This window comes from Salvelinus namaycush, chromosome 10, assembly GCF_016432855.1.
Source record: "Salvelinus namaycush isolate Seneca chromosome 10, SaNama_1.0, whole genome shotgun sequence".
NCBI classification, from domain to species: domain Eukaryota; kingdom Metazoa; phylum Chordata; class Actinopteri; order Salmoniformes; family Salmonidae; genus Salvelinus; species Salvelinus namaycush.
Window position 1 is genome coordinate 30,521,811 of NC_052316.1, and position 21,971 is coordinate 30,543,781.

Consider the following 21,971-nt stretch of genomic DNA (forward strand, 5'->3'; position numbering starts at 1 on the left):
GAACTTTATCGAACAAAACATACATGTATTGTGTAATATGAAGTCCTATGAATGCCATCTGATGAAGATCATCAAAGGTTAGTGATTCATTTAATCTATATTTCTGCTTTTTGCGACTCCTCTCTTTGGCTGGAAAAATGGCTGTGTTTTTCTGTGACTAGGTACTGACCTAACATAATCAGATGGTGTGCTTTCGTCGTAAAGCCTTTTTGAAATCGGACAGTGTGGTGGGATTAACAACAAGTTTATCTTTAAAATGGTGTAAAATACTTGTATGTTTGAGGAATTTTAATTATGAGATTTCTGTTGTTTGAATTTGGCGCCCTGCACTTTCACTGTCGATCCCGTTAACGGGATCTCAGCCGTAAGACGTTTTAAGTCAAAACTCTAACTTGGCCACTCACTGTCTTCTTGGTAACCAACTCCAGTGTAGATTTGTCTTTGTGGTTTAGGTTGTTGTCCTGATGAAAGGTAAATTAAATCAAATCAAATCAAATTTTATTCGTCACATACACATGGTTAGCAGATGTTAATGCGAGTGTAGCGAAATGCTTGTCCTTCTAGTTCCGACCATGCAGTAATATCTACAAGTAATCTAACCTAACAATTTCACAAAAACTACCTTATACACACAAGTGTAAAGGAATGAATAAGAATATGTACATAAAAAATATATGAATAAGTGATGGCCGAATGGCATAGGCAAGATGCAGTAGATGGTATAGAGTACAGTATATACATATGAGATGAGTAATGTAGGGTATGTAAACATTATATAAAGTGGCATTGTTTAAAGTGGCTAGTGATACATTTATTACATCAATTTTTCCATTATTAAAGTGGCTAGAGTTGAGTCAGTATGTTGGCAGCAGCCACTCAATGTTAGTGATAGCTGTTTAACAGTCTGATGGCCTTGATATAGAAGCTGTTTTTCAGTCTCTCGGTACCCGCTTTGATGCACCTGTACTGACCTCGCCTTCTGGATGATAGTGGGGTGAACAAGCAGTGGCTCGGGTGGTTGTTTTCCTTGACGATCTTTTTGGCCTTCCTGTGACATCGGGTGGTGTAGGTGTCCTGGAGGGCAGGTAGTTTGCCCCCGGTGATGCATTGTGCAGATCTCACTACCCTCTGGAGAGCCTTACGGTTATGGGCAGAGCAGTTGCCGTACCAGGCGGCGATACAGCCCGACAGGATGCTCTCGATTGTGCATCTGTAAACATTTGTGAGTGTTTTTGGTGTGCTTGGACCATTGTAGTTTGTTGGTGATGTGGATACCAAGGAACTTGAAGCTCTCAACCTGCTCCACTGCAGCCCCGTCGATGAGAATGGGAGCATGCTCAGTCCTCTTTTTCCTGTATTCCACAATCATCTCCATTGTCTTGATCATGTTGAGGGAGAGGTTGTTGTCCTGGCACCACACGGCCAGGTCTCTGACCTCCTCCCTTTAGGCTGTCTCGTCGTTGTCGGTGATCAGGCCTACACTGTTGTGTCATCGGCAAACTTAACGATGGTGTTGGAGTCGTGCCTGGCCGTGCAGTCATGAGTGAACAGGGAGTACAGAGGGGGACTGAGCACACACCCCTGAGGGGCCCCTGTGTTGAGGATCAGCGCGGCGGATGTGTTGAAACCTATCCTTAGCACCTGGGGGCGGCGCGGCAGGAAGTCCAGGATCCAGTTGCAGAGGGAGGTGTTTAGTCCCAGGGTCCTTAGCTTATTGATGAGATTTGAGGGCACTATGGTGTTGAACGCTGAGCTGTAGTCAATGAATAGCATTCTCACATAGGTGTTCCTTTTGTCTAGGTGGGAAAGGGCAGTGTGGAGTGCAATAGAGATTGCATCATCTGTGGATCTGTTGGGCGGTATGCAAATTGGAGTGGGTCTAGGTTTTCTGCGATAATGGTGTTGATGTGAGCCATGACCAGCATTTCAAAGCCCTTCATGTCTACAGACGTAAGTGCTACGGGTCGGTAGTAATTTAAGCAGGTTACCTTAGTGTTCTTGATCACAGGGACTATGGTGGTCTGCTTAAAACATGTTGGTATTACAGACTCAGACAGGGAGAGGTTGAAAATGTCAGTGAAGACACTTGCCAGTTGGTCAGTGCATGCTCGCAGTACACATCCTGGTAATCCATCTGGCCTTGCGGCCTTGTGAATGTTGACCTGTTTAAAGGTCTTAGTCACATCGGCTGTGGAGAGCGTGATCACACAGTCTTCCGGAACAGCTGGTGCTCTCATGCATGTTTCAGTGTTATTTGCCTCGAAGTGAGCATAGAAGTAGTTTAGCTCGTCTGGTAGGCTCGTGTCACTGGGCAGCTCTCGGCTGTGCATCCCTTTGTAGTCTGTAATGGTTTGCAAGCCCTGCCACATCCGATGAGCGTCGGAGCCAGTGTAGTACGATTCGATCTTAGTCCTGTATTGACGCTTTGCCTGTTTGATGGTTCGTCAGAGGGCATAGTGGCATTTCTTATAAGCTTCCGGGTTAGAGTCCCGCTCCTTGAAAGTGACAGCTCTAGCCTTTAGCTCAGTGCGGATGTTGCCTGTAATCCATGGCTTCTGGTTGGGGTATGTGCGTACGGTCACTGTGGGGACGACGTCATCGATGCACTTATTGATGACGCAAATGACTGATGTGGTGTACTCCTCAATGCCATCGTTGGAATCCAGGAACATATTCCAGTCTGTGCTAGCAAAACAGTCCTGTAGCTTAGCATCTGCTTTATCTGACCACTTTTTTATTGATCTAGTCACTGGTGCTTCCTGCTTTAATGTTTGCTTGTAAGCAGGAATCAGGAGGATAGAATTATGGTCAGATTTGCCAAATGGCGGGTGAGGGAGAGATTTGTATGTGTCTCTGTATGTGGAGTAGAGGTGGTGCAGAGTTTTTTTCCCTCTGGTTGCACATTTAACATGCTGATAGAAATTTTATAAAACGGATTTAAGTTTTCAGCCTCCTGAGGGGCAAGGGGCTCTGCCATGCCCTCTTCACAACTGTGTGGGTGTGTGTGGACCATGTTAATTCCAAGGATCTTGAAGCTCTCGACCCGCCCTATTACAGCCCCATCAATGTAGTTGGGGGCGTGCTCACCCCTTCATTGCCTGTAGTCCACGATCAGCTCCTTTGTCTTGCTGACGTTGAGGGAAAGGTTGTCCTGGTACCACACTCCCAGGTCTCTGACCTCCTCCCTATAGGCTGCCTCATCGTCGTCGGTGATCAGTCCTACCACTGTCGAGCCGTTAGCAAACTTAATGATGTGGACATGAAGCTAGGGCTAGAGTTATTGGTATTTGAAATTTTATTTCTGGGGTCCACACAATGTGAAACATAAACCAGAACATTAATAAACAAGAACAGCATGAAGGGAATACATTTACATAAATTTACAGTGGGGCAAAAAAGTATTTAGTCAGCCACCAATTGTGCAAGTTCTCCCACTTAAAAAGATGAGAGAGGCCTGTAATTTTCATCATAGGTACACCTCAACTATGACAGACAAAATGAGAAAAAAAAATCCAGAAAATCACATTGTAGAATTTTGAATGAATTTATTTGCAAATTATGGTGGAAAATAAGTATTTGGTCAATAACAAAAGTTTATCTCAATACTTTGTTATATACCCTTTGTTGGCAATGACAGAAGTCAAACATTTTCTGTAAGTCTTCACAAGGTTTTCACACACTGTTGCTGGTATTTTGGCCCATTCCTCCATGCAGATCTCCTCTAGAGCAGTGATGTTTTGGGGCTGTTGCTGGGCATCACGGACTTTCAACTCCCTCCAAAGATTTTCTATGGGGTTGAGATCTGGAGACTGGCTAGGCCACTCCAGGACCTTGAAATGCTTCTTACGAAGCCACTCCTTCGTTGGTGTGTTTGGGATCATTGTGTGTGTTTGGGATCATCGGTGTGTTTGGGATCATTGTCATGCTGAAAGACCCAGCCACGTTTCATCTTCAATGCCCTTGCTGATGGAAAGAGGTTTTCACTCAAAATCTCACGATACATGGCCCCATTCATTCTGTCCTTTACACGGATCAGTCGTCCTGGTCCCTTTGCAGAAAAACAGCCCCAAAGCATGATGTTTCCACCCCCATGCTTCACAGTAGGTATGGTGTTCTTTGGATGCAACTCAGCATTCTTTGTCCTCCAAACACGACGAGTTGAGTTTTTACCAAAAAGTTCTATTTTGGTTTCATCTGACCATATGACATTCTCCCAATCTTCTTCTGGATCATCCAAATGCTCATGTACTGGCTTAAGCAGGGGGACACGTCTGGCACTGCAGGATTTGAGTCCTTGGCGGCGTAGTGTGTTACTGATGGTAGGCTTTGTTACTTTGGTCCCAGCTCTCTGCAGGTCATTCACTAGGTCCCCCCGTGTGGTTCTGGGATTTTTGCTCACCGTTCTTGTGATAATTTTGACCCCACGGGGTGAGATCTTGCGTGGAGCCCCAGATCGAGGGAGATTATCAGTGGTCTTGTATGTCTTCCATTTCCTAATAATTGCTCCCACAGTTGATTTCTTCAAACCAAGCTGCTTACCTATTGCAGATTCAGTCTTCCCAGCCTGGTGCAGGTCTACAATTTTGTTTCTGGTGTCCTTTGACAGCTCTTTGGTCTTGGCCATAGTGGAGTTTGGAGTGTGACTGTTTGAGGTTGTGGACAGGTGTCTTTTATACTGATAACAAGTTCAAACAGGTGCCATTAATACAGGTAACGAGTGGAGGACAGAGGAGCCTCTTAAAGAAGAAGTTACAGGTCTGTGAGAGCCAGAAATCTTGCTTGTTTGTAGGTGACCAAATATTTATTTTCCACCATAATTTGCAAATAAATTCATTAAAAATCCTACAATGTGATTTTCTAATTTTTTTTCTCATTTTGTCTGTCTGTTTTGTCTGTTGAAGTGTACCTATGACGAAAATTACAGGCCTCTCTCATCTTTTTAAGTGGGAGAACTTGCACAATTGATGGCTGACTAAATACTTTTTTGCCCCACTGTACATACATTTAGGTTAGGGTTGTGGTTGAGGGTTAGGGTTGAACCAGGATGTGGCCATGGTTAGAGTCCAGTGTGTTTGCAGTTTGTGGCCATGAAGCTAGGGTTAGGGTTGAGGTGAACATTGGCCAGTCTGGCCAATTGCCCTCTTATCTCAGTTCACTCACACTGCTTTATCAATACCATCAGCCTTCTTTTTGCCTAGCCTGCATACTTCAAGTTCTCAGAGGGCTTCTATTGGCCAAACCACAACAGGAAGAACCACTCAGCTCCACAGCCATTCACTGTGTTAGCATATTATTATATTATAATTCTGGCCACTCACTAACTTATCATATTATTATCATTCTGACAATCTGCTCTCTCATGACTGGTCTGGCTCTGTCTGGCCATTCCATGAGGAAAATAAGGTTTTGACTAGAAAGCATACAGCTATTGTCAGATGTGACTTTTGTAGCAGGTTAGGAGATGTTATAGCGGGTGTAGTGAAATGCTTGTGCTTCTAGTTCCGACAGTGCAGCAATATCTAACAAATAATATCTACCAATTTCACACAACATATACCCTATACACACAAATCTAAGTAAAGGAATGGAATTAAGAATATATAAATATATGGACGAGCAATGTCAGAGCGGCATAGACTAAGATACAGTAGAATAGTATTGAAGACAGTATATACATATGAGATGAGTAATGCACTGAGCTTACGCGGCATGTTAGGATAATTAACTTAGCAGGTTAGGAGAATTTGGTTAAGGTTAGGAAAAGGGTTAGGGTTAGCTAAAAAAAATCCCTTTTGGTGTCAATTTGACAAAAGATGTAACCTTTCTAACCATGACCGGAAAATAACCAGCACTCCTCCGATGGATTGCAGATTCTGTATCCTACAACTTGCCTAGAGGGCTGCATGCTTTCCCTGCCGGATAATCTCTCGCTCGTTTAGCTCCAAACCAATACCAGCCGCAGACTGCACTGGATGAATTGTTCACACGGGTGATTGGCAGTTATTTATTTGAACATCTATTTCAATATGCTCTTTGGGTTTGTGTATCGGTTTGCGGATATGGGTGTTCTAAATATTTTGGAGTCCTGCTGTGTTTAATTAACTTCTTTAATGTAAACATAGTTGATGACTGAGTGAAGTGGAATTGGCCACAATGAAATTCACAATCCATGCCGACGAGTTTGTTTGAATTGATAAAAGTGATCACATTGATACAATGATAACATATTGTGAGGGAAAATGTATGTGAATTTCTCAATGGAAGGATGAGGATGTTTTTGGGGCTATATCTACTGAAAAGGTCTAATGACAAGTTTTTATACAAGAAGACTGCCTGGTTGCTATATATTTTTAACTGTCATGCATGCATGTGCATCAAAATGGAAATACCTGTAGATGGCACTGTAATGCTTTGTCAGTTTGTGTCATTCCAAAAGCCAAAACCACATGGTGTCTCGCTCTCTCTGTCTCGCTCTCTCTCTCTCAAATCGAATGGAGCAGAATAATCAACCAAATACTTGTGTGTGTGTTTGTGGTAAGGATGGGCGCCATGTTGTCAAGTGGCCTGTGACTAATGTGGTGAGTGAGGGGGAGATGGGAGGAGAGTGAGGAGGGAGGGAGGAGTAGGGAGGGAGGAATGATATACAGCATGGGAGGTAGAGGAGATGACAGTGGTGGTGTCAGAGTGGGACATTTTTAGTGTGTGTGTGTGTGTGTGTGTGTGTGTGTGTGTGTGTGTGTGTGTGTGTGTGTGTGTGTGTGTGTGTGTGTGTGTGTGTGTGTGTGTGTGTGTGTGTGTGTGTGTGTGTGTGTGTGTGTGTGTGTGTGTGTGCGTGCAAACATTAGAAGGTGCCCAAGTGCTGAGAGAGGTTGTACAGCATCACCTGGGAAGTTTTAATAGAATGCAACACAGGAATTAAAACACATGGGGGCAGTGATGCCTCACAATTGCAGTGGACTCAAGTCCTCAGTGAGATATTTAGCTGGGTCTCTCTTGACATAATGGGGGGGTGAAGGTCAGCCGTTTTTCCCAGGGAGTTGGTCAACCATTGTTTGCCAGTGCTGTGATAAGATATTGTGGAACATAATGAATTTCAAGAATTGATCTCCACTGTATGTTAGCTAACCAGACAGTTTTAGAGGATGATTCCATACATTTTACAGATTAACTGCCAATGTGCCAACATTCCATTCAAAGAATGCAGTCAATCCACAGCCAAACACTGGATCAGATCAGTTGATGATAGGACTTAGATATGTTGTAACTGCAACAAGTACTGATATTGTATCATGTAAAAGCAGTCTCAGCTTTCCAAGATAACAACTAAAAATGTAGACATTTATGGTCTGTTTACATATATTTTAGAGGCTATGTACACATAACAGTTTCATAAAACTTGTATAAACTGTATTTATGATTACAGTGCTTTCAGAAATTATTCCTACCCCTTGACTTATTTCACATTTTGTTGTGTTACAGCCTGAATTGAAAATGGATTACATTTTTTTTCTCACCAAAGTACACACAAATACCCTACAATGAAAAAGTTTTACATTTTTAGAAAACATTTTTGCTAATTTATTGAAAAAGAAAGGCATAAATATCTAAATTGCATAAGTATTCACACGCCTGAGTCAACACTTTGTAGAAGTGCCTTTGGTGGCGATTACAGCTGTAAATTTTTCTGGATAAGTCTCTAAGAGCTTTCCACACCTGTATTGTGCAACATTTGCCCATTATTCTTTTCAAAATTCATCAAGTAGATTTAAGTCAAAGTGTAACTCGGCCACTCAGGAAGATTCACTGTCTTCTTGGTAAGAAACTCCAATGTAGATTTGGCCTTGTGTTTTAGGTTATTGTCCCACTGAAAGGTGAATTAATCTCCCAGTGTCTGGTGGACAGCAGACTGAACCATGTTTCCCTCTAGGATTTTGCCTGTGCTTAGCTCCATTTCGTTTATTTTTTATCCTGAAAAACTCCCCAGTCCTTAACGACTACAAACATACCCATAACATGATGCAGCCACCACTATGCTTGAAAATATGGAAAGTGGAACTCAGTAATGTGTTGTATTGGATTTGCCACAAACAGAACACTGTATTCAGGACAAAAAGTGAATTGCTTTTCCACATTTTTTGCAGTATTACTTTAGTGCCTTGTTGAAAACAGGATGCATGTTTTGAAATATTTTTATTCTGTACAGGCTTCCTTCTTTTCAGTCTGTCAATTAGGTTAATATTGTGGAGTAACTACAATTTTGTTGATCCATCCTCAGTTTTCTCCCATCACAGCCATTAAACTCTGTACTGTTTTAAAGTCACTATTGGCCTCATGGTGAAATCCCTGAGCGGTTTCCTTTCTCTCCGGCAACTGAGTTAGGAAGGACGGCTGTATCTTTGTAGTGACTGGGTGTGTTGATACACCATCCAAAGTGTAATTAATAACTTTACCATGCTCAAAATGATTTTTTTTCTCTCCATCTACCAATATGTGCCCTTCTTTGTGAGGCATTGGAAACCTCTCTGGTCTTTGTGGGGTACAGAGATGAGGTAGTCATTCAGAAATCATGTTAAACACTATTATTGCACACAGAGTGAGTCCGTGCAACTTATTCTGTGACTTGTTAAGCACATTTTTACTCCTGAACTTATTTAGGCTTGCCATAACAAAGGGGTTGAATACTTATTGACTCAAGACTTTTCATTTTTTATTAATTTGTAAACATTTTGAAAAACAGAATTCCATTGTGACATTATGGGGTATTGTGTGTAGGACAGTGACAAAACAATCTGAATTTAATCCATTTTAAATTCAGGTTGTAACAACAATATGTGTAAAAAGTCCAGGGGTGTGAATACTTTCTGAAGGCCCTGTATATGGCAATATGTTAGGTTGACAATTATATTACACAATTTCTGATATATCACATGCCTTTGTTTTATTTTCCTGCATAAGTAAAATCAGGATTATGCTTCTACTGCTATTTATTCCAATTAGACTGGTTTGGATTTATCCTTGACCAACATGGCTGCCATTTTCACTCCATTCTGGAACTTCAAGGGTTTATGACATAACCACTTCCCAAATAGGATATGAAAACATCATAAGCCAAAACTGTTTAGAATAGCATGAGATTAGCTATAAAACTGCCAATTTTCCTCTCTGCCCCATGGCAATGTGTAGAATTGCAGGAAATTAGCATTAAAACAGAAACATTTTCTCTCAGCCTCGTTGCAAAATATGTAGAATAGTATAAGATTAGCTATGAAGATGCATTTTTTCCCTCTTTGCAACATGACAAAATTGTAGGATGTTAGCTGTTTGCCAACCTTGCGGCACCGCAAAACTGCAGTACACCACTGGATGGGGGATGGGGGGGGTTCATGTAGTTCATGACCAAGGCGAATTTAGAGTAGTAGAGTATGTTGTAACATTAAAGGCTAAGCAGCTATCATCACCTTGACCTTCATCAACACCCATACTGTTTTTCTGTCACTATTATGTACCTTTTGTCCTTAACAAAGGAGGAGCCACCCATTTATAACGTTAGTTTAGAACTAGACAAGCACACAGCCACGGCCCTCAATTGTGTACCTTTTCTTGCAGCCCTCTTGACTAGTTTGAGAGCTTCCTGTGGTTGTAAATTGCTCCTGGCCACCCACGTTGTGCATCCAGCCTACTTCTCTTGACTGACCCCATGCATCATGGCCATTACATTGAGAGAGAGAGTTGTGTGAGTTGAGAAAACAAATCAAACAAACATTCCCCCAATAAAAAGTAATACGAGAATATTATCTTTAATACATTCTCTGTTATTATAGGCAATGTTGTGATTTCAGAGAGAGCTGGCACCATAGAAACAGACTTAGGTTTACAGCCCCTGATGTGACGCTCCTTGACACTGTAGTCCAGCGTTCCCCAAACTCGGTCCGCGGGACCCCAAGGGGTGCACGTTTTGGTTTTTGCCCTAACACAACACAGCTTAATCAAATTATCAAAGCTTGGTGATTAGTTGAGTATTTGAATCAACTGTGTAGTGTTAGGGCAAAAAACTAAACTTGGATCCCTTGGGGTCTCGAGGACCGCGTTTGGGAGGCCCACCTTTCCTACCTTTGGGGATTTTTGGAACTTGCTTCCATCTTCTCATTGAGGAGGGAGAACTGAAGTCCCATGGACCAAATATTTTCAGATAAGAATGAGCTTCCAAAAATCACCATCACTTATTTTCAGGCTTTTCTATAATGTTTCATTGGATCACTTTGTGGAGGTTTGAGTAGTAGCCTAATCGATGTGCAACATAGCATCAGACACTTCTGCCTATGCGAAATTAGCCTAGGGACGAGGTTACTCCATTACGGACATGCAGGCCCATGGCATTTATGATCGCCAGGGGGCGCTAGGTGCCAACGAACCGCTGGTCCTCATAGCAGGTGGCTTGGCCAGTGGCTAGTATTGAACGGTTTCCTTGTCATCGTAATGCTGGTCTTCACGACTCCCTCAGTACTTATGAAAGAATCCCGACAAGGTCAATACACTGCGTCGCGTTGGTATATTTTACATATTTCTCTGTCTCACTGTTCACCCTCTTTGGATAATCTAGACTAACATACCACGTCTATTTATTTGAACTTTTATGATTTAGTTCTGGGAACACTTCCACCGTTTTAGTTCTAAAATGTAGCAAGGGAACAGACTAGTAAAATGTGATTCATCACTACAATTATCCCGAGACACGAGCAGTAGTCAGTGGCAAATTCCTTCGATTTTTAGGCTCCAAAAGTCTACCAATGCCATCGAAATATTTCAATTTACACCAATACACAAATCTTCTAAATTGTAAAAGGAATGTTTTTCAACAGAGCCTATATTATTGATAATATCGTACCAAATTGTAAGTGAATTTTCACAGGAAAAAAATAGTAAATTCGATTCTACACAGAAAATATATATAGCATATATATATGCTATCTTTATTGAATCTAATAATAACGGCGCCATATATATTTTATGTGCAAAATAAATTCAAATATAGGCCATGTCAATAAAAACAAATGGACACAATATCATTGTTTATCTAAATTGTACCCACGTTTTGTAGGAAACGGGACTGTAGGACTACCGGGGACTATCTATTTATTTTTAAAAATCCAACCAAATATGAATTCATAATTTAGCAATTTACTATTTAAAAAACGGTTACTAAGTTTATACAATTCATCAAGTAATGTATTGTATAACATTTATCATAATTGACCTAATATCACTCTCTCTCTCAATTTCAATTTAATTTCAATTTAAGTGGCTTTATTGGCATGGGAAACATGTGTTTACATTTGCCAAAGCAAGTGAAATAGATAATAAACAAAAGTGAAATAAACAATACAACAGTAAACATTACACTCACAGATGATGCAAAATAATAAAGACATTACAAATGTCATATTATGTCTATATACAGTGTTGTAATGATGTGCAAATAGTTAAAGTACAAAAGGGAAAATAAATAAACATAAATATAAGTTATATTTACAATGGTGTTTGTTCTTTACTGGTTGCCCTTTTCTTGTCTCTCAATTCAATTCAATTTCAATTTAAGGGCTTTATTGGCATGGAAAACATATATTTACATTGCCAAAGCAAGTGAAATAGATAATAAACAAAAGTGGGGGGGAAAAAATGAACAGTAAACATTAAACTCACAAAAGTTCCAAAAGATTAAAGACATTACAAATATCATATTATGTGCAAAAAGTTAGAGAAAGAAAGGGAAAATAAATAAACATAAATATGGGTTTTATTTACAATGGTGTTTGTTCTTCACTGGTTGCCCTTTTCTTGTGGCAACAGGTCACAAATCTTGCTGCTGTGATTGCACACTGTAATATTTAATCCAATAGATATGGGAGTTTATCAAAATTGGGTTTGTATTCGAATTCTTTGTGGATCTGTGTAATCTGAGGGAAATATGTGTCTCCAATACGGTCACACATTTGGCAGGAGGTTAGGAAGTGCAGCTCCGTTTCCATCTCATTTTGTGGGCAGTGTGCACATAGCCTGTCTTTTGAGAGCCAGGTCTGGCTATGGCAGCCTTTCTCAATAGCAAGGCTATGCTCACTGAGTCTGCACATAGTCAAAACTTTCCTTGATTTTGGGTCAGTCACAGTGGTCAGGTATTCTGCCACTGTGTACTCTCTATTTAGGGCCAAATAGCATTCTAGTTTGCTCTGTTTATTTGTTAATTCTTTCCAATGTGTGAAGTAATTATCTTTTTGTTTTCTCGTGATTTGGTTGGGTCTAATTGTGTTGCTGTCCTTGGCCTCTGTGGGTCTGTTTGTGAACAGAGCCCCATGAATAGCTTGCTTAGGGGACTCTTCTCCAGGTTCATCTCTCTGTAGGTGATGGCTTTGTTAAGGAAGGGTTGGGAATTGCTTCCTTTTAGGTGGTTGTTGAATTTAACGGATTTTGATAATTAGCTGGTATCGGCCTAATTCTGCTTTGCATGCATTATTTGGTGTTTTACGTTGTACACAGAGGATATTTTTGCAGATTTCTGCATGCAGAGTCTCAATTTGGTGTTTGTCCCATTTTGTGAATTCTTGGTTTTAATTGTTTTTATTACATGCCAGTGTTTACTGTCCCGGGTATATCGCCTCTACTTCCCGCCCCTCAGTTCCCACACAATAACACTGCTGTGACAGTTATTTAGATAGTCGATTATAGATAGTATTTGCTACTATTTGGCTACTGATAGCCTACCTACTAATAATACTAATAGGCATACTAATAAAATAACTGAGACGGTCCAAAATGCATACACAATTGCAATGATATCCTCAAACACCATAGCCTATGATGAGTGTTGGATAAGAAGTAGTAAAATAATTCGGTCATATATGTTATACCAAAATTCACATAGGCCAACAACAATTATTACTTGCCAACAAAATATGTTAAATCTCCTAGCCTAATGTCTAATACAGGGATGGAACCTACCTCGATTTTAACATTAGTTTCACATTCTGCCTGAGAAAGTGCGTGATGCCCTACGAGCAAAAGTTGGAGGAATTTTGATGGCATTGTTAGCACCTTTTGACTGAGACTGACACATGCAAGGTCTCCGTGCGCTCCGTTTGGTCCCACTAAAATCGCATTCCCTCTCACACCACGTCAACCTTTCTCACCTTGGCCGTTTCTTCTTCCCCGGCCAAATTATCTTAATTTAACCTTTAATTAGCTTGCGCATTCCGCCCTCTCGCGCTGCCCGGGCCGGGAGGGGAGCATGCGCTTTTATCTCGCGCTGGGTGTTTATTTAAAGTTTAAACTGCAGCTTATGTTGATGAACTCAGCGTAGCGGAACCAAACGGCAGAGGAGAACACTGATTTCAACGCATGTTTATGTCGATAAAAACTAGTGTGCCTTTTGATTCTGGTAGGCTAAAATGTGGTAGGCCGATAGTGAGACCAAAGTGTATTCTTAATTTGGCTAGAAATAATATAGGCCTATATTACATTTTGATCGTGAAGGCCTGTTATAAAAAAACCTGTTTCCCGCAATGACAGTAACAAGGTAATAAAATAATAATCTCTCCTTCAGATTATAGCTGGTGATTTTCATCATGTGGAATCTCTGACACCTCTCCGTCTGTTGCGCCGCGCCCATCAGAAAAGATTACGGGCACCGACCACATGTAGGGCCCATTCTTTTAGTCAACATTTGATTTGTGCTTTGAATAAATTCAATTATATTAATGTGTAGCTTATTTATCATTGTTGTTGTTGATTGTATAATGTTTTATAAACCCATTGTTAACGGATGAGATTGAGAAATTAAAGTAACATTCGTGTAGCCTACCTCTCAGTTTTGTGTGTAGACTAGTTCATCCATAATGATAAAGAGAAAAACGAATTCAAATAAACCTTTATCCGGTTTAATATTCAATTTAGGCTAAATAAAATAATGCAAATAAATAGGCTATTTATTTTTATTTTATTTATAAAGAAGTAATTCATTTCAAATGAGATGATGCGATTGAAGACTTCTTCAAATTTTACATAATAGTCCTACACGATTTCATGTTTCACAATAGGTTACACATTTTAACACATCTGATAGGGTATCTGAAAGTTTTTGATAAACTGCTAATATTAAGGAATAGATGTTAATATTTTAATGGTTTAATATAGCAGAAACCATTGGCATACATTGAGCAATATTAGTCATACAGCCCTTCAAATCATTTTATGGGAGCAGGGAGTTCCTCATACCTCTCCTTATTTAATTGCAGTGTGTGTGTGCGTGTGTGTGTGTGTGTGTGTGTGTGTGTGTGTGTGTGTGTGTGTGTGTGTGTGTGTGTGTGTGTGTGTGTGTGTGTGTGTGTGTGTGTGTGTGTGTGTGTGTGTGTGTGTGTGTGTGTGTGTGTGGCCAACACCACTTGGAAGGCTTTTTGACTGCTGTAACTTTGCTTTCTTTCGCGCACACTCGGGTTGAGCTCCCATCCTATTAGATGTTGGAACCCATTCGGGGAGGAGCAGCCACAGGCCAAAACGTGAACAGAGTTTTAAAAAAAAGTGTCTCTGTAGTGACGGATGCTTGAGCCGTAGTTTTCCCAATGTTCGACACAGTAGACTGTGCGCAGCCTTCACTCCAGTCATCCTGGCGAGCCGTGGCTTAGGCTAAACGTACTTCTCCAAACTCCCTTTTGTAACACACAGAAAATAAAGGAAAGGAGGCTGAGGAAACTGGAGCTACCCATCTCCGTGCTGCTGAAGCTTTTGGGAGAGTTCTTTATTCTTTTAAACTTTACGGGACGAAGGCGAGGAGGAGATAATGCAGGCGCGCTACTCCGTCTCCAGCCCCAACTCTCTGGGCGTCGTGCCTTACATTAGCAGTGACCAGAGCTACTACCGGGCAGCGGCCGGTGGAGGGTACACCGGGATGCCTGCTCCCATGAGTATGTACTCTCACGCAGCCCAAGACCAGTACCAGGCCAGCATGGCGCGTGCGTACGGACCGTACACCCCGCAGCACCAGCCCAAGGACCTGGTCAAACCTCCGTACAGCTACATCGCCCTTATCACCATGGCGATACAGAACTCACCGGACAAGAAGGTGACCCTAAACGGGATTTATCAGTTTATCATGGAGAGGTTCCCGTTCTACCGAGACAACAAGCAGGGCTGGCAGAACAGCATCCGCCACAACCTGTCCCTCAACGAGTGCTTTGTCAAAGTGGCCCGGGACGATAAGAAGCCCGGCAAAGGCAGCTACTGGACTCTGGACCCGGACTCCTATAACATGTTCGAGAACGGCAGCTTCCTGAGGCGTCGCAGACGGTTCAAGAAGAGTAATGTTCAAAAGGACAAGGATGACAGGCAAGGCAGGGACCTGTCAGGGAGAGGAGCACCGGATATGGAGAACGAGCAGCCCGTGCAGGGCTCACAGCCCGTGCGCATCCAGGACATAAAGACTGAGAACGGGACCTCTACTCCACCACAGGCCGAGTCCCCCAGCCTGCCTGTGCCCAAGATAGAGAGTCCTGGGAGCAGCAGCAGTATGTCCACCGATAGCCCTCACAGTGTGCCCTCTGCCCGGTCCCTCTCCATGGAGGGCCCCGAGCATCACCACCACGCCCAGGCCGCGGCGCAGGGCTTCAGTGTGGACAACATCATGACCTCAGTCCGGGGGTCGCCTCAGGGCACCACGGAGCTCACGTCCCCTCTTATCGCATCTTCTAGGACAGGTATAAACCCCTCTCTATCTCTTAACTATTCCCCCAACCAGACGTCTGCTTACAACTCACCAAACTGCAACCAGAACTCAATATCTACAAACTCTAACGCGACGTACCATTGCAACATGCAAGCCATGAGCTTGTACGCCGGGGACCGAGGAGGCCACCTTGCGCCCTCCACCACCGTGGACGAGACTCTTCCCGATTACTCCATCACCACTACGGCCACATCCCCGCTCGGGCATGGCAACCTGAGCGCGGGACAGGACAGTGGTCACCACGCGAACCAGGGCCGACTTGCGTCCTGGTACGGAGACCTGGGACACCTGGGCACAAGCTACCCAGCACAGCAACAGAACTTCCACTCGATGCGAGAGATGTTCGAGTCTCAACGTATCGGTTTGAATAGCTCTCCGGTTAACGGAAATAATAGCTGTCAGATGGCCTTCCCCTCCGGTCAATCCATCTACCGTACCTCCGGAGCTTTCGTTTATGACTGCGGCAAGTTCTGAAAACAACAAAAACAAAAATGTTTTTTTAAACGAATAACTTTAATATATATATTTCCTTCTTTTTGTACTTTAACCTCCCTCATTCCGGTCCTTTATTCATCCCCAAATGGACTAAACAGATTGAGAGTGGTGAGATTTGTTCTGGTGTGTATGACAGACAGAGAGGCTCGTGTTACAACACCGAATAACACGTAAGTTTTTACTCTCTCACTTTAGGAACTTTGTTTTTAAAGAGTGTTGCTTTAACATCCAACATGTTATTAACTTGTTATTCACTGTAAATTGCATATAGTAATTTATTATAGAAAGTAAGGGAGTATAGTTGGATGTTGTGGACCAAACACCAAAAAAGTGTTTCCAAATTGAGGTGCCTTAAATTGTGCTACATATTGTTATTTTATGAAATAGGAGGGGAACTTGTATACCGACGTATTCTATATATTTTTGTTCCATATTTGTTGAAATTATTCTGAAGGCATTGCATTGTTTGTCTAATAAATTGACATTCTATTTGATTTAAATTTGTCTGGTTTATTAGCTCTCCGTAGAGGCCTATAAGGTCCGGCATGCTTTAGAATAGGGGACACAATGCAAAATAAAAGTTTGGCCTATTATTGCAAAATAAGATTGCTTAGTGTCTTCCCTGGTGGTGCTTAGAAAAAAATAGTGTTTAGGCCTAATGGTTCAAATCATTTGTGATTTTAAACGGCGGAGGTATATTTGCGTAAACCTCGCTCTTCTGTATTTATAATGTAATATCTAAAACACAAACTATTGCACAACACACCCCACACAGTGTTGACAAGATTTACGGTGGCTATTTAGAGTAATAAAGGGCTTCTGTTTCTTGTCTTGATGTTCTGTTCTGGGGCCTTATGACCCTGCTACAATAACCGGGGCACATATGCACACAGTTTTGCCTGGCAGCACACGTTGCAGGACTGTAGTGAAATAAATGTAAAACATATACAGTTTAAACGACGTGACAATCTTATGAGTTCTGGAGTTATGTCTAGGTACTTATAGGTGTATTTTATGATACAACGTAAAGCAATACAACACACACAAGGCTACAGCCACTAATGCGATTTTCTGCTGTATTGAGTGTATTGTAATCTGATAGGATGCAATATACAGGCTTGCTGCTGGGCTGGTAGTGTATTATGCAAGTACTCAGTGTGTATGATATATGTCCGTGTAATTGTTAGTTATTCTTGTAACGGATAGGCTATTGTTATGGTAACGTAACACATGTTTCAACATACAGTATCTCTCCTTAGGCTATGTGGGACGTGCCATCGAGGAAAGTATAAATGTTGGGTCCAAAACCTCCTAATTAAAATAATGATTAGCAAGTTTTGTTTCTAACTTTAGAACTATCTTCAATACAGGTTGTGCAATATTTGGGCATTTTACTTTCTTATAACAAAGCTAAAATAAAATGTAGGCTACTGGGCCTACTCCTCTGCCTTGTCCCATGTTTGTGTAGTCAGCACAAATTAAATGTTACATTGAGCTACAGCACACAATCTGAAACAGAGGGGGAGACTGAGGAGAGGAAGAGAGTAGAGATTTACACAACGAGATTTAGTATTTGTGTAAATAAGAAATCACACTAATTTATATCATGAAATAATTATTGACGAAGGATATGGAGTACATTTGGTGACAACAGAAGTAAGGTCTAGATGCATTGCTTGGTTTGTTTTCGCTGAGACGAGACCCTTTGTCAATATCCTCACCTCCAGGCCTTTAGTTTAACAGTAGGGCGAGCCGAGAGCCAAACTTTGTATCACGGCTTATTGATGGAGGGGTAGGTGGCTGTTTACTAGCTCCGTGGTGCCAAGGTATCCGGGTGTTGTTTGGAGTGACCACGTGTGTTTACGGACGCTTAGTTCATACCACGCATGCCTGAAATATTCTCTTTGCCAGATGTTTGGTTGCTGCAGCAACTGATTAAAGATGAAACAAAACAAGGCCAACACAGACACACACACAGACACATAGATTCATTAAAATTAAGTGTACTTTGTTTACTATTTTAAAATCAATCTAGACAATGCAAAAAAAATATCAGTCGCTTTCAAGAAAATACATTGAAACATGATAGGACAAATATGTGTGAAAATGTGTTGTTTTGAAACTCTCCTTTTGCAGGCCTATATTATTATTATCGTCATTATTATTAATATGTCCTATTAACTAATTTGTACAATTTAAAATGTGTAAACAAATATCGCTGCTAAGATATTACTGTAGCTTAACTGTTTAAATTGCAGATAAAACACATTTGCAGTTAAAACAAATTCACAACTAAATTCAAACCACTTCATCAAACATTTGGAATGTTTTGCATAGGCCACGCGCGCGTGTGTGTGTGTGTCCGTCTCGATAGTCACAATTGGTAGTCATTACAGCTTGTTAATTGAGTGTACAGGGGTTTACAGAAAACATCTGCTTACTTATTGTGTTAACTACATTCTCTGTCCCTTCCTCCGCGGCCTCTAAGCATGCAGCCCTGGGTCTGACAATTACACGGACTGACTGACTGGAGACCGCCCTTCGCAAATGGCAACCTATTCCCTGTATAGTGCACCTGGTCAAAGGTAGTGTACTACATAGGAGCATATGGTGACATTTGGGACGCATCCTGGGGCTCAGTCAGACGTATGAGAGTAATGAATGTAGCCTATGCATTATATGGCGTTGTTATATGACATACCTCTGCGCTGAGTCTTGCTGCCGGCGGCCCTGGGCTCCGTGAGTTCAGGAACAGGGGGAGTGGAGAAGATATATTTTTACTCTCTGACACCAGTGCTTTGCTGAGGCCCAAATCTTGTGCAGGTGTGTCCGTGGGGCAAGTAGGGAGGCAGGAGGGGTAGGGGACGCAGAAGGGAGTAGGGGGTTAACTTCTCCCTGGTAGGCATTGAAAATGTGTCTTTGTTGTGATCGCTTGCACTCGTGAAAGTATTGGATTGAGAATGGAGAGAGTGAGCAGGGAACACTACACCACAGCACAAATGCTCCCTTGAGTATAGCCTACTTGACAGCACAGGCAGCACAAAGTCAAGTTGTTCCAGTCAGTCACTCTGCGTTTCGGGTAAGCCTAGGCCTAAACAAAGCCAACATTGCTTATTAACCTGGAGATTTTTATCTACATTTTAAAATGGACTATTAACTATTGGTGTATAGGTAATGAAAACAATACCCTTCTAGTTTATTGGCTAGAGGCTTTACCATACCATTTACAGTTTTCATTTTGACAACAAAACAAGTAACCACTATAGGTCTATGCATTGGCCTAGACTGCATCACACCAATACAAATAGGTTTAGATTTAAATAAAATAGTGGCCTACCAATAATTCAATAAGCAGATATTTCAAATGTTGATCCTCTCACTCATAGATGCCTAGCCATAATTGCGCTAATAGAAGTCATCAGATTCTTTCCGAAGGAATAAACACACGTCACGTCGGCGCACAGAGATTGATGGCGCTCTCTCTAGCTGGCCAGGTCAGGAAGGAATAAAATTCAATCAGCGGCAGAATAATTTTTCATCCGACGGAAAAGGCAGAGCGCGAGGCGAAGGTCAATGGGGAGGATGTCAACAATGCTTCATGAGAGGGCAAAGCGACGAGCTACCACTATATGAGCACGCAGTCGCTTTCTAAAGATGCCTATACCTTTCCTGGCCTAACATACTCTCATGCGCTGTTCACAGAAACCACGGAATACATTATGGATATTACTGTTGACAAGTTAGAGATGACTAATCGATTAGTTTACTTGGACGCCCTCCTCCACAAGCACATAAATGCACTATTACAACATACACACTATAGCCTACTGTAAGCCTCTACACAAACATAGATAATTATGTGGAGACAGGCATCTGTTTTAAATAAAGGTCAACTGTGTTCTATTCATTTTAACTTTAAAGTTAAAGTGAGGGGCGTGCTCGTCTAAAAATAAGGCTTGTACATTTTTCAGATCAAATAAGGCGTTCTGCAGCTTAATACCTTGTCAATATTGAATATTGCATGTAGCCTACAATTAAGTTATTAAACGTGAATTAGATATGGTTAGTGGTTAAATACCAATTTTATTAACACAGTTAAGGCGAGGCGTTCTGCTGCAAGAATGATGACAGGAATCGTCATACCTTTTGATTTAATAATACCAAAATAAGAACAAAATTAAGGAATTGCACTTACAAACTCTTCGTTATGCGTTATAGTTATGACAATGAAATAATTAAAACAAATAGTAACATTCCCTCAAACATTCTGACTTTGCAGGCAATAGTCTAATAGGCCGACATAGGCTACTTGATTAAAGTATTATGACAAGAGATACAATTTTCCCAAGTATTCAATTTTATTGGGCAATTCGTTCGGTTTTTCACATTCATAATGAGCTAAAAACAGAATTTGAAACTTCAAGAGTAAACGTGAGAATGGCATGAAACACAGACTAGGAGGGGCTGTATGAGCAAGAGCTTATCAAATCAATTTGTAAGTCAACAGCAATTACACACACACACACACACACACACACACACACACACACACACGAACACACACACACAACAAGAGGATGTGTAACGCGAAACTGAGACCCTCCCCTCGTCTTTAAATTAAGCTGTTAAGGTCTACAATCATAACAATTCCGGGCGCCTTCAAGACAAACCTACACGCCCCTCAATAACACGTCAAAGCATGAATGATGTATAATATATAAATTCACTGTCCTCCGCTTTTCACATCTGTCTAACGCCTGTCTGATGCATTAAGACATATTTTACTCAGCACTGTTTAAGGTCGTGGTGGGGATAAATCTAACCACCGGAGTGTCAGTGTGTCTGTCTCCCCGCCCAGGCAGGTCCTGTGGGGGCAGGCCCCGGGGCCAGAGCCGGGGGAGACATGGACCTGGGTAGGTCAAAACGCTTGAAGGCGCGCCATTTTCCAAAGCCCTCGGAAAAGTCAGAAGTAATGGTGAAGTTTGCCACTGCCTCGCGGGGACGTTTAGTTCTACGACACGAGAGGCTCTATTACAGTAGTGTAATTGAGCAAGGCTATAACTCTCTGCTAACATTAGCCTATCAACTGTCATAAACCGATACGCCAAACACCAATTAAAGGATTATGACTCAATATGTTGGCAATAAAAGGAGAACATGAAACAGTAGGCCTACTTATCAATTTGTAAACTATGAACTTAGGCTAGGCCTACTCAATACAGTATTGCTATAAGTGACAAGAGAATGAAAAGGTGTAAGCCTTTGTGCGAGTTCTCATATTGTATTATGGGATTTGACACATTATAATCGAGACTTTCTCATGGTTCTCTATTCGCTCGTCAGCTGGTGCCAGTCAGCCTATAGCACACTAAATGAACTAGGATAAAGCCAAACAAAATATTCGATTAATTAATGGTCATACCAGCATCAGCATTTGGGGCCCTTTCTGATGGTAATCTGCATCTGCTATGTTTTATTAGAGATAAATCCGATTGCAGAGTTCCACTTCCTAACCAATCTCCAATTTACTTGTTTATTTTTCCGGGCAGTGGAGAATGTCAGAAATGCTAAGCACTAACAGGGTTCAGATGACTTATATGGGCGCCATTTCCGCTGTAACTGTCTATTCACTCTCTCACTTTTCTTTTAGTCCGTTTAAAAAGTATAGGCCTATAGAGATGGTCTATCTCTTATTTGAAAGATTATT

General features: G+C 41.6%; 1 protein-coding gene across 1 annotated transcript; it reads left to right on the top strand.

Moving 5' to 3' along the window:
• Positions 1 to 14,688: 14,688 nt before the first annotated feature.
• On the top strand, positions 14,689 to 16,758 carry LOC120054527 (forkhead box C1-A-like). The gene has a single exon (XM_039001965.1). It carries the CDS (start codon positions 14,828 to 14,830, stop codon positions 16,241 to 16,243), a length of 1,416 nt encoding a protein of 471 aa, XP_038857893.1. The 5' UTR covers positions 14,689 to 14,827; the 3' UTR covers positions 16,244 to 16,758.
• Positions 16,759 to 21,971: the final 5,213 nt, after the last annotated feature.